Source organism: Fundulus heteroclitus, chromosome 23 (assembly GCF_011125445.2).
Source record: "Fundulus heteroclitus isolate FHET01 chromosome 23, MU-UCD_Fhet_4.1, whole genome shotgun sequence".
In the NCBI taxonomy this organism is placed as follows: domain Eukaryota; kingdom Metazoa; phylum Chordata; class Actinopteri; order Cyprinodontiformes; family Fundulidae; genus Fundulus; species Fundulus heteroclitus.
The window spans coordinates 11,855,317-11,868,671 of record NC_046383.1 but is presented as its reverse complement, the minus strand read 5'-3'; the positions used below and the strand labels follow the sequence as shown (position 1 = coordinate 11,868,671).

General features: G+C 42.5%; 1 protein-coding gene and 1 long non-coding RNA gene across 7 annotated transcripts in view; both read right to left on the bottom strand.

Moving 5' to 3' along the window:
• The window catches only part of LOC105931916 (LIM and calponin homology domains-containing protein 1), a 104,818-nt gene that overhangs the window by 18,710 nt on the left and 72,753 nt on the right, over positions 1-13,355 (bottom strand). For all 6 annotated transcript variants that reach the window (XM_036127539.1, XM_036127537.1, XM_036127538.1 and 3 more), the window contains 3 exons: positions 5,825-5,951; positions 5,538-5,695; positions 789-1,269 (listed from right to left, as the gene is read on the bottom strand). In XM_036127539.1, the coding sequence (XP_035983432.1) occupies positions 789-1,269; positions 5,538-5,695; positions 5,825-5,951 (766 nt within the window). The remainder of the gene's footprint in view (positions 1-788; positions 1,270-5,537; positions 5,696-5,824; positions 5,952-13,355) is intronic.
• LOC118557467 lies at positions 7,068-8,424 on the bottom strand. Its single transcript, XR_004927881.1, has 3 exons — positions 8,334-8,424; positions 8,132-8,225; positions 7,068-7,098 (listed from the first exon to the last, which is right to left on the bottom strand). It is a non-coding gene; the product is annotated as an uncharacterized LOC118557467 (long non-coding RNA).

Here is a 13,355-nt window from a genome sequence, read left to right as displayed (position 1 = left end):
TTTCATACGCACGAGACAATATGAGCAATTCTGCAAGGGGAGGCAGGACAGTAAGCTCAGGATATTACTTTCAGAATGCAGTGGCTTTTGAAAATTTACACACTCCAGTTAAAATGTCAGAATTTAACAGGAACATAATAAAACCTTTGAGAAAATCTGCTGTACAATTCAACTGAAAGGCAAACAAATCTGTTAGGAAGGGAAAACTGTCATCACCAAAAGATCATCATACCAACTATGAACCACAGCGGCGGCAGCATCATAGTCTGGCTTCACTTTCTTCAGATGGAACTGAGGTTTTTATCAAGGTGGATGACAGTTTGAATCAAGCCCAAAAACCTGCGGTGTCCTGCTCAAAGGCTGAAAGCCTTTTGGTTTTAAGCATTACTGTTCAAGCATGCATTCAAATCAACAACATCACAGTTATGAAATGGTTTGGCTGGAATGCAGAACTGCATTTTACACATCTGTAGGATTTCTAATTTATTATTTTCAAATTTTTATTGGATAAAATCCTGAAATTATTATTCATGGTCTTATTTACCTACCAATATAAAACAGGTGTGTAGACTTTTGAGGGCCAGCTGGAAAGGCTTTAATCTCAGTTTAACAAACCAAATACTTGCATTTTACATATTTGAGAAGAAATTTCCAATTGATATGATTTTGAGAAAATTATTTTAGCCATGTTAGGGTGAACTGTCTGACATCAAACCTTTTTTATGCTGGAAACTGATTTTTAAATACAAGTATTGGTTGTTAATCTACCTCTTTACTGCCAGTCTCACCTTGCCATTCCACTTTTCATCTGCCGACGGTCGAGGCTGGAAGTAAGGCTTGGGTGTCAGCAAAGGCACCGGTTTGGGCGACAGGGCTCGGGTGGACGGCGGCTCAGACGAGCGAGAGCGAATCTGGGGCCGCTGGTGTGAGGTGGAGTCTTTGGGAAACTCGGCGATCTGGGCCTCCAGCGTGGACGTAAACCTTGGCGTCGGCGCGGACTGCTGCCGCAGATACCTCATGGGCCCGCTGGGGTCCTCGTCGAAGGGGTCCGGAGTCGTGGGGGAGGAGGAGAGCGAGAGGGAGAAGGGAGAGGTGGAAAGGGAGGGATCGGCTGAGACGCTGCGGTCCAGCAGCTTGGGCAGCTGCAGGCGCTCCAGGATGGCCTCGCTGATAGAGAAACGCTGGGCGTAACGCTGGAGAATGGCTGATGCCTCCTCTGGAGTTCTGGCTTTACGGTACGCCTCCCGCAGCTCCTCCTCACGCCGCTCCCTACAAACAGGTGAACATTTGAAAGCTACTTGAATGACATTCATCAATCAGTGCCATCAAAATAAACATATGAACCTAGTTCAGGTTTAAGGCTTTTTAAATGTATAGTCTACTTTTTCTTTACCTGACATGGACAGCATTAAGCCTTTTGACATATAATAGTAACAAATGTCTTTATCCTGTCTTTAATGTGATGGTCGTTTGCCATTTAGATGCTGGTCCAAAAAGGGTTAAAAAAATAAACAATTGAACTTAATTTCTTTTAGTTAATTTGATGCTGGCAATCAATCTTGACGGCTTTGCAGTAACTGACCAGTCAGAGATTGCGATTAGTCCCAAAGTGAAACGCCCCTTTCCCTAAAGAAGCTGCTCCCTCTTAATACGCAATAAAATCCCAGGATTTTACATTACAAATGCATTGCTGTCAGTGTTGTTAAAAAAAAAGTTGGTAAAAATGAAAATTAAATTTTAAAAAAATAAGTAGGGAAAGTACAATTCAGACATGTTATCCCAAACGGTTAGAGCTCAATTGTTCATAAACATCGTATGGTTAATGGTTAAATTAAAGGGTAATGCTTTACTCTAGTTCTGCTGTGTTTTATGTGCTTTGGATAATCTGTACATTGCAGCTTCTGGTTGCCTGAGGTTTTTGTTGTCAGCTATGATCAGTTACCAGGACTCTGATTTTGCACAAAGAGTTTAATATGTAAAGTAAAATTTGAATTCCTAATTCCGAATATTGCTGTAAATCCTTAACATGGACAGCTCGATGTCAGCATGAAAACATCTACTGCAGTCTGCAGCAAGCATTTTAAGCTATTTTATACATTAAGTTGGGTATAAGTTTGCTATTTTAAATCGACTTGTCCGTGGTTACCTTGAAATAACTTCACTGACATGATTCACAACTCGTTTGGAAATTTTTTCTCCTGTTTCTTTTGCTTTAATGTTGATAGATAAGGCAAATATGGCTGTTTTAACGCTGTGAGCTTCACTATCACCGTCATTACAACGTCTTTGTCGGTCGTTAGAGTCGCCTGGGGTAAATTTCTCCGTGGGTGGAGCGATCTTACGGTTAGCGTCACATCTACTCAAAAGTTATTGAGGGAGAAGCCCCCGGCTTTAAGCTCTGAAGAAGTGCAGTGCTGCATATCTAAATTTACTTTCAAATTTTCTCCGCTAACACAAAGATGTGGCCTCAGGCTTAATGTTGAACTGCATGTTTATGAAAGCTGAAATCTGAAACCTCTAAACCTCTGTTTAGAGATGTGTCTTTCTCTTTTGATCTAAAATACGTCTTTCACTCTTCTCTCAAACCATTTAGCTTCTTTGTCCAGAACATTTTAGTCCTCAAGAGTGTTGCTTATATGTGAGGTGTAGGTGCACAGCAGAACACCCTGTTTTAGATTTAAAATGTTCCGATCCTTTCCAGATCATAAAATTAGATGTAACCTCAAGTGGTTAAAAACACACAACAGATTCCTTGCTGTCATTATATGTTAAAGAGAGATGAAGCCAAAGTGGAAGAGCATTTTGTAAAACGTTACACCCCGTGATTCATAAGCTTGTAGAACCACCTCGCTCTCCTCAGGTCCCGCCACGTGTTGGTAGAGAAGTTCATAGCATGAACTGAATGATTACAAGGTGCACAGGGTCCCATATCCCCCCCCCCAAAAAAAGGTTAGCGGTTAGCTTCGGTTTCAGCCGTTCATTGTAGCTCCGCTGCTCTCACCGTATTTTTTGTAAATGGCTGAGACTTACAGGACGCAAACCGTGTTACAAGTTTAAGAAGAGGAAGACCTGAGAAGAAAGAAATAAGACCTGAGTGGATTTGGGAGATTTTTTTTCACGCAATCTCCCTGAGGAGCGGAAGAGCCGTAAGACGGTTTTCTGCATGCGCAGTTATTCAAAAAGGGAATGGACGTTTCTTATCTACGTTTCCAGAAAAATCGTCCACTATACCTTTAAACAAATTAATAAGTGTAGCTAAGTAGAAACCTGTGGGATATGTTCATTCGCATTACATTATACGTGATAGGGATGTTAATATTTGCGAAGTTTTTGATTTGATAGCTCTGAAACGTCTGCCAAAGTCTCAAATAGATGTTGTGTGGCACGAGAACTGTTCTTTAACGTCGACTCTGGAGAGAGTACGGCTGTTAGCGAAGTCTGTGATAGAGAAGAGAGCCAGGGAAATCTTTTTCCAGTGGTCTTTGTAATTCTCTGAAGAGCTTTTTTGTCAATGAGGCAGTGCATTAAAATGCTCTCAATGATGCCGCTGTAAACGAACAGCAGCGCCCATCGTTCAGGTTGTTCTTTCTGCAGATGCTCAGGAAGAGCAGCCACTGCTGGGCCTTTTCCATGACAGCTGAAGGGTTTATAGACCAGGTGAGACCGTTACTACTGTGAATTCCCAGGAATTTTAATGACTCAGCTCTCTCCACATACATATTGATGAAGGGTTGCAGGTTTGTGCTGTGTTTCCTGAAATCTGTGATAATCCTTCAGTTATTGTGGTGTTCAGTAACAACAGTCAGGCAGAGCCCCTCGTTTCTGTATCTAGACTCTTCTTCTTTAGAAGCAAACCTTTTAATAAGATTTCCTGGGAATGCTGGGAAACAGTAGTGAGTGTATAACGAGCACAGGAGGGGGCTGCCCTGTGGGAGGCCAGTACTAAGACTGCTGATGGAGGAGAAATTGTAGTCGATCTCGACAAATTGTGGTCGATCTGTCAAACAGTTGTGAGGGTAGTCCCAGGGCCAGCGGTACTCGATTAGATCAGAAAGGATGGCATTGAAAGCATAACTGCTCCGGTATTCCACATAGTTTAGAGCTGCATGAAGCGTGATGGAGATATTATATGTTGGACCCCTATGGAAATTGATCTGGGTCAGAGGAACAAGGCTTAGCTTGATGTCTTTTGGCATCACTTTTTCAAACTTTGCATTGAGACGAGGTGGGACTGTAGGCCGCAAGAGATTGACTGAATATGCAAAGTTAAAGAGCACTTCAGTCAGTAGATGCTGTCTGTTGTGTGAGATGATGTCATCACTACCACAACTCTCTCAGGGTTTTGCCAGCAACACGGTTGTCAATTTTGTCTTTGTGAGATTATTTTGCAGCTTTTATCCCACTTCTCAAATTAGCTCTGGCTATGCTGTATTGAGGGCTGTGCAGTTGAAGGTCCTGGGTTCAAATCCCAGCCTGAGGTCTTTCTGCATGTTCTCCCTGTGCATGCATGGGTTCTCCCTGGGTGCTCTGGCTTCCTCCCACAGAAAAGATTTCTTTCAGGACTGGTCTCTCTGAATTATGTTATGTGGGAGTGTGTGGGCATGGTTGCTTGTCCCGTGTGTCTCGCCTGTCCAGGGTGGACAGGTTGCTAGCCCTAACAGGACCCTGCACGGATAAACGGGAATAAATATTGGATTGGATAATCTGTATTAAGCCTTGTCCTCGGACATGAAGGCCCTGTCCTGCTCCAATAAAAGGTTTCTGAAACGATTTTTGATTTGCAAAGACTGATGTGTTTTTTTTTTACCATCTCATTGCCTATACAGGTTTCGATTTAAATGAGCACAGTTTATGTATGCTCGTGAAGATCGTGTTGTTCGAATGAGGCCCACATTGTTTTTGAGAAACTGTCTTGTTGCTGTGAAAGGGCTACTTCCAGCCATCCTGGGATGGTTTTGGTGCACCGCTTTCTCTGAGTGGAGTGTAAACTGGGATTATGAGCAGATACAGATTACTTTTGAAAGCCCTTAATGTGGAAGTGTCACTGTCCTGTAGGCATGCTTTGAATTACAACACACCTACAATCCAGGGTATTATTGCCCCTAATGGTGCGGTCCACGTACTGAGAGAACTGAGGAGGTATCATCTTTAAACATGGCTGGTTGAAGTCCCGCGGTAGCTAACAGGAATATAAAATAAGAACATAAAATCTGGACTGAAGCTAATTCTATTGGTTTGTACATCATTTGTCCAGTCGAACAGCCTAAATAACCTACAGCTCTAAAGTGGGTATGTTATACTGTCTACTTATACTAAAACTCATACATAAACCCATTTCCTTGTGTGTCATTAAAGGGAACCTATTTAGCAGACATTGGGAAGGGTCAGTCACCATGGTGCTTACTAACAGGAGTCACGGTTAAGTCCACCTTTCAGAACATGATCCAGTTTTTATTTTCTATCAATGTCCACCAGGTGCAACTTTTCTGTGTAGGAAAGCCAATCAAAGCCCTCATTGTGTTGTGGGTGTCACCTACTTTTCCTCCACAATTTCTCTGTAGGTTTTGATGCTTTTTCTCCTTTGAGAGATGCAGCTGTCTCCCGACATCAGTCGCTCCATCATTTTCCTCTCCTCCTCTTTTTTAATCAGATCCTGAGAGACACTCCTCCTCCTACTTTTCCACCGGGCCAGGTCCTAACAGAAGATACATATAAAAGGAGAGAGATGAGAAACACCTTGGATCAGCAGCTTGCAGAGCCACATTTCTGCAAACCTTTCAGACAAAACGGAGATAAACGAGGGAAGAAACTTTAATGCGCTAACTTCCTGCCAGTGATTCTCGTCTTCTTTCATCCTGTTGTACTGGTTGTGCATCAGTTCGTGACGAACGTGACTGTGCGGCCGCCGGATGGCCTCTTCTTCACCACACATGTCGTTCATACTCACACTCCTGCGAGAGAAGGCGAAACAGCGAGCATGCTTAATGAGAAAACACTTACGTCATTTTTAAGTAATGATGCAGTTTTATTCTGAGAGCACATGAACAGCTGCAGGACTAACTTTAGGCTTAATGATGTTGTTACATGTCTGGCAGACTGTATCCTTGTTGGTTTCTTCCCGGGTTCAGAGTGTAGGCTGGTGCCAATTTGTTCTGAGCTCTGATTGGACGGAGAATTTAAAAAGGTCCAACCAGGACTCAGGACTGCCCTATAAAGGAAGCTCACCTGTGGGGGGCTGGGTTGATGGTTGTGTGGCACACCTGTCTAGTTACGCTAGAGTAGTTGTTCCCAAACTTTCCAGCCTGTAACCCCCAAAATAACAGTGCCAGAGACCGTCAACCCCCTTTTGGTCACGGGAGGTGGACTTTAAGAGATTATTTGAGAATATAGTCCCCAAATCATCAAGTTATGGGTTGATACCATTTTCACAATTAAGGATAGCAAATCAGCATCAAATTATTATTAGCGTTAGGACTTTGAAACATTATGCATAATGATTGTGTAACTTTACTCTCGAAATATTGCGACTTTGTTCTCATTTGTGACTTTATTCTCCTAATGTTGTTTATTCTTAGTAGAATATTTGTATTATGTTTGGGTACCGAAAGAGAAATCAGACCTGGCCAATATTGGCATCACCAGGACAAAGCCACAGAAAACCGGAGGTCAAAATGTCAGCCATGAAATTATGTTTCACACATCTCCTCATATCAGGCTTAAGAAGTATATTATCAACACAGGTAAATGTACATCTATGTACAGTCTAGTAATACTTTAAGATAAAAGGATGGGCAGGACAAAGGTAAAAAAAAAATGCAAAACTCCACTAATGAGTTAATTTAATTCAAATGGAAAAGTATACACAAGAGTAAGTATAGATTTCAAAAGCAGTTTTTTTTAATAACATCTGGGAAATAGCGTGGAAAGACTTTAAATTAGATCTACAAAACTTTCAACCCATTTAGGAAAAAAAAAATGTTTCTCTTCTGTCAAACAAAAATGTAGTTCAGCCAATAAACGAGGAACAGAGTGATCAATCTGGGTCTGAGTGTTTAAAATGCAACTTACTGCGGATCATCTGACACATAATGTGAGTGGCTGAAAACACAGGGCAGCGAGCATGAAAAGACAACACAATGACAACTACGCAACACTGCATTTTTTCATGCAAATAAAAAGAAAAAATTTCATTTCTGAGTGCTAAACGACAGTTATAAAAATGATTGTTACAGAACATTATGTAATGGTTTGCTTCAAGGATTTATCCTTTATCAAAATAAGAAAAACCTTAAAGCAAACACAAGAGGGCACTGTTACCCACAACACAGACAGAGCTGCAGCACTGCAAAGCAAAACACAGAGAGCGAGAGAAAAAAGGTGCATTTTGCAAAGAGAAGCTAAAGAAAGCTAAAGAAAGCTCATGCATGCGTCTTTAATCAGCACACGGACAACTTGAAAGAAGTGGCTCCATCTCTCTGTGGCCGCTTCTGAACTCCCATGTAACCATAAAGTTTTTCACATTTTTTACGTTAAACACAGCTGCTGCTGCTGCTGCTGCTGCTGTTATGTCGGAGTGGTGTGAAATAAAAGCGTGGCCTGTGGTTAGAGGAAACTAAACACTAAATTTAGAAAGTCCCAAAATGAAAAGCAGATTGTTTTCTGCAGCATCTTTTCGCCACGTGATATATTCCAGTAAAGCATCAATCAGCCAGGAGATTTTCGTAGCAAGAGATCCACCTGGAATACGTCTCAAAGCCAACAACATTTCAGCAGTTAACCTTTACAGATGGAATAAGCATTCCATGTGTATCAGTATATGTCATCAAAATTATCTGCTACTTTTAGTAAAAAGAAAAAAAAAGAAGCTGGTATTTCTGTTCACATTTCCATGCATTATTTGCACAAATGTGTATATGCAAATTTAGGACAGCAGTTTGAGTCCCAGTTTATGCAGAAAAAAAACCCAAAAATCATGCAATATATAGGTCATCATTCAATCAAGGCAGAGGTCAACATCATGCTGACAGAAAGGCCGCTCCAGGATCCTCGGACTGATAGATCCCTCAGGTAAAAGGCAAATGAAGGACTCGGAGCCCAAAGCGTCAGGGTTTGATAAAATGACTGGGCTCACGTTGCTAGAAGGTCATTGTCCGAACAATATTTCTCTTCCTCTGGTTCTTCTCCGTCACTTCTTCCCTTCACTCCGCCTGCATCGGTTGCTCCTGCTGAAGTGGTTGCCATGGCAGTGGGCACAGGAAGGAAATCAGAGAGGCGGAGAGCGTATTTGGGTGAGGTCACCATTCGACAGCCCCATTTATCATCCCCATCAGCACCTGCGACTCCCGCATCCTCCTGGCCTGTTGCGCTCTGACGTTTCCCAGCAGGGTGGGTAGCGTTCGGTGAGGGGACGGCCAAGTATTGGAAGAGTTCCTCCGAGCACGAGCGAGCCGGAGTGCTGCAGAAAGCAAAGCAAACTGAAGCGTTTGGGCGCCTCGTATCTTCCTATATAATCAGACAACATTCCTCTGGAGCGGCCCGAATGTGGAGCGGTTGTGAGGTCGTAAATCAAGCGAAACACTGCATGCTAGCAGATCTGTTTAGAGCAGCTGGGATGTGAAAACAGCTTGGAGACAGTCACTTTCAGACGCTGTTGTTTTGTCACTGTTTTTTTTTTTTTTTTTTGAATGGCTACTTTGCTGGAAGCTTTTTATTGGATCGTAAAGTGAAGCGTTGGAAGAGAAAGTGGCCAGCGGCTGGCAGTGAGGAGGCTGGCCTTCAGTCCCAATCTGCTCAGGGTCAGGGATGGAAGAAGACCTCATTTCCCCACATCCTGAGGGCGGGCCAAATTTTCAGGCTGTTGCTCAGTAAGTTTGGAAATGTGTGCACATACGGCACAGTTTTGCGTGTATGGCACCTTTTAAAGAGGCAAAGACTTTTCTTATAAAGCTGCACTAATGAAAAGATAAAACGTTAATTACTGGAATGTACAGGGCAGAGATTTTGTTACATTCTTGCTAATTTTTTCCCCCAAGTGGGATATTCTGGAACGGAATTTATTATCAATACATTGCCATGCAAACTTATTTGTATACGGTAAACATTTTCACATTCTGTCACGTTGTGTCACCTTCTGCTGCAATTACAGTTGCAATTCTTCAGCGATGCATCTAACAGCTGTACACATCTAGAGCCTGAACTTTCTGCACATTCTTCTTTGCAAAAAAGCTCAAGCTGCATAAGATGTTACCTCACTTGCAAGTTGAATTATCACGGTATTTGTCCATTCACAAATACACAACAATCCATCTTGTACCGCTCCGGCTTCAGCCGTTTGAGACCGAACCAAAAACGGTTCGGGCCAATCAGGTTACAGTACTGAGGTTTAAGGCGGGACATACCGGTGCGACGAAAGCAGGAGCGGTTGAGCCCACAGCTGAACCAACATAAACATGGCAGTACACATTCATTTAATGCCGTTATTGGCTGAAACCAACCAACCACTAGGTGTCGCTTCACCCTGTCAGCTCAGAAAGTTCTGCTGAATGTCCCTCCTTTCCCCAAATAGATTCATTCCCAGATTGATAATGTGTAGAACAGAGTGTGCGGCACATTATCAATCTGTCTGGCCGGACTACATAAGATTGGATGGAGAAGATCTGTGAACATCTGTTTTCAAGTCTTGCTACAGGTTCTAAATTGGTTCTAGCTACAGACTTTAAGACATATTAAGACAAAATGCTTCGATCTAGACCCTCATATGGTCGCTCTGGCTGCGTGTTCAGAGGGCTTGTCATGCTAGAAGGTGAACCTCTGCTCTGAATTATCCTGGCTTTAGCTTCATCTCGCATTCCATCGGCTGTGAATAGCTTAATTGTCAAGAGTTTCCACAGCACAACGCTGCCACCACCATGTGTCCGCTGAATTTATACAGAAAATAAGTCATACACAGTTATTTCCTAAGCAGCATTCATTGCTCTGGATGTGCTTTAAGGGTATCAGGGTATAAATAAAGCCCTTACTTTTCAGATTCGTATTTGTATTTTTTTTTTAACCATGCATAATTACCCTTCCGTTTTTACAGTTATCCACTACTTTGTGTTGGTCGATTATATAATATAAAATAAAAAATAAAAAAAAAATCGTGATTGCAAAAAGAGACAGAAAAGCTCAAGTAATAACAAAAAATACAGCCTTTAATTTGCTGTAAACTAAAATATGCAAAGTTAAAGTGTAAATGTCTATATATAAAGCTTTTTATAAAGATCCTTGAGACTCGCTGGTTCTTTGACAAACACACATTCCTAAAATGCTGAGAGTCACCCAAAGCCGTAACATCTGTGCCAAAAAGAAGGAAAAAAAAAGGGGAAAACGGAGGGGTGGTGGCTCATAATAACAAACCAACAGGACTGAATGAAATGTTAGGATTTTTCTAAACACAAACACAGGATAAGGCTGGGTTATGAAATAACTTAAGAGCCTTAGCTGCAATTTTCAGGAAGTAAATACTGCCAATCCTAGAACAAGCTGGAATTGTGTGAACCGTAAAATTGAAAAACCAGCACTGAGTCTGCACCGCTCATAATGCTCACCTTGTTCCGTGAAACTTGAAGTATAATTTAGGGCCTCTGGGTGGCCCGCTGGGTTCACACTTTGTCCGCTGTGTCCTAACCAGCTTTAGATCTGCACAGAGCCTTGTTAGCTTATAGTTAAGCTGGGAGAAAGGAGCGGCGGTGTAAAATCTGATCTGATAATTACAGCGCCACGGTGTAAAGCAGCAGATTAAGGCACCAGCCATAGAGTTGAAACTGGGTTCTAAAGATGACAACGGTTCACTGCTGGGTTTCTGAAAACACAGCTATACAATTCTCCAGTGTTCACACCATTAAAGTGGATGGACAGGAAATATTCAGTTATTTTTGAACTGAAATGATTTGCCAGGTTAGAAACCCTTCAGGTGGAACAAACCGCAGCCTGACCCAAATTGTACGGTTATTGGAAGAGATGCCTGGCAAAAGCCAAACACGTGTCAGTACAGACACCAGGTGCTGTTCATTTCACCCCGTCATCTCCTTCCTTTGTAGCATTTGTTTTGTAGCAGGTTGTCTCAGGAATGAAACAGAGTTATCTGCCATGTTTGATGTCCACAATTTGTCGCTTCATCCCAGCAGCAGCGACGCTTCAGGCCCACTTTGATGGAAAGTTATTTCCTCCGTTCTTCTCACAGTCTGCTCTAAGGGAATCTGGTTTATTGCTTCAATAAACAACTGTGAGCAATAAGTTGCCTTGAACTGTTTCGCTTTAATCAGGTGCCCTAATCTTTCCTGTAGAGGGAAATAGTGGGCAATGTTCCCCCTAATCATTCACTGGACCTCTGTGAGCAACATCGCACACACCAGTATTACGCCTGTTCAAGACCCGAGATTATAACAAGTTACATGGCTTACTAAAAGAATCAAATTACAGCAACAATTTCTTTAGGATTACTTAGTTTAGATACAGCTGATTTAGCCCGATTAAACAAAAAAGACAAAAATCTTGATGTTTTGTTATGAGCTCTGTAGTATGATTAGTGTCAAAGTAGAGGTCGTGCTAAGGAAGAACTGAGAGACATGCACATCTTTCAGAGTTCAAACTTTAGTGCAAGTAAATTATTTACATTTTCTGCAATGAGGTTTAGCCCAAACATGTGGTTCTGTGCAGCCTGGCTTCTGTCAGCTGTGGCTACAATGTAGCTCACCACCTTCAGCGTGTGAATGACTGACCAGTGTAAAGCGCTTTGGGGGTCGTCAGACTTGATAAAGCGCTGTACAAGTACAAAACATCTGTAGTCCTCAGGCATGTGCTCATAAAATAAGAAATATATAAACAAAGCTGCTTTTCAAAAACGGAGGTAGAACAAGAAGGCCGGTCAGAAACCAGCAGAAGCCGTGCGCTGCTAAGGACTCCGACTGCAGCTGATAACGTCAGCGGAGCAACAGCACTCCAGAACCAAACAGCGGGTGTAGCGCTCAAAAACCAACCAAAGTGGTTGAAAAACGGCACTTATGATCAGGTAAGCACAGCCAGACAGACAGCTGACAGGCAGCAGGAGTAACCGAGACGCGCACCGCCACCTGCCCAACTATAAAGGCATCTGCCCCCACCCCCCCTCCACCGTCAATCAGTGGTACGATCAGCGCCAGGCGCACAGAGTGGGACCGTGGAACAGCCTCAACCAGAAAATGTACAAAACCTTTGATTTATTGTTATTGTGTTTACAGTTCAGCTTGGATTTTATTCTCTGCGCTGCACAGATTTGCTGTGAATCCAGATGCGGTGCGAGATTGTGCATATGCACAGGTTTGAACAAACGGCGACAGTGGGTAGTAAAAAGTTTTCAGAAGAAAAACGTTACATTACATTTCAAGATTTATTTTTTCAACTATTCCGGAAAATCCTTAACTACAAAGAGAAATAAGATGATATGCAATGATTTAGGTACACAGGCATGAAACTGTTTGCTTATGGGTAACACATGAAAGTAGGAGCACGGTGGGGGCGTGGGGTAGAGCGCGCGACCCATGTTTGGAGGCCTCAGCCCTTGACCGGCCGTTCAGGGTTCAAGTCCCAGCCTGGTGACCTTTGCCACTTGTCTTCTTCCCCCTCTCTCGCAACCCATTTCCTGTCAGACTACTATCAAATGAAGGCCACATGTGGCAAAAAAAAAAAAAAAAAACATGCAAGTAGGAGGCAACAAAATGTCACCATGCATGTATGACACGGGGGACCAACATGGTCCTGGGCAACCTGACCCAAAACCACAAGCACTTCCAACCAGCTGTCAGGCATGGTGGTAGAGGGCCGATGATTTGGGCTTGTTTTGGAAATGTAGGACATGAGCACCACAGAGTCACCTAATTATCATCTCCTCTGTCTCACACTGGGTGCAGAAACAGGATCATGACCTAAATGGAGTATCTACAGTAGAGTAGCCGCAAAAAGACAACAATGAAAGTTTTCTGATGAGCCAAAGTCCAAACATCAACCCGTGAAAGGACTTTAAGAGAGACGGACATAAATAAATGTTTATGTTGTTTATGCTATTTCTGTTGGGGGTGGGGGTTTCACATAATACTGAATTATGGGCTGTACCATTTTGGTATTGATTAAAAATTCCAACAGAAGGGAATCTGCAGGGTTTCCTCCACACCTAAAGCTAAATTAATATAATTTTGGAGCGAGATTTCCTGCAAAAAATGTAAAGACGGGGTAAGATGAATCATTCGCCAGACGATTGTGTGAGAAATAATTCCATAAGAGCTGAGATTTAGAGCAAATACAAATTAGAAGCAGGTCTAGTAAATGGAATTCGGATA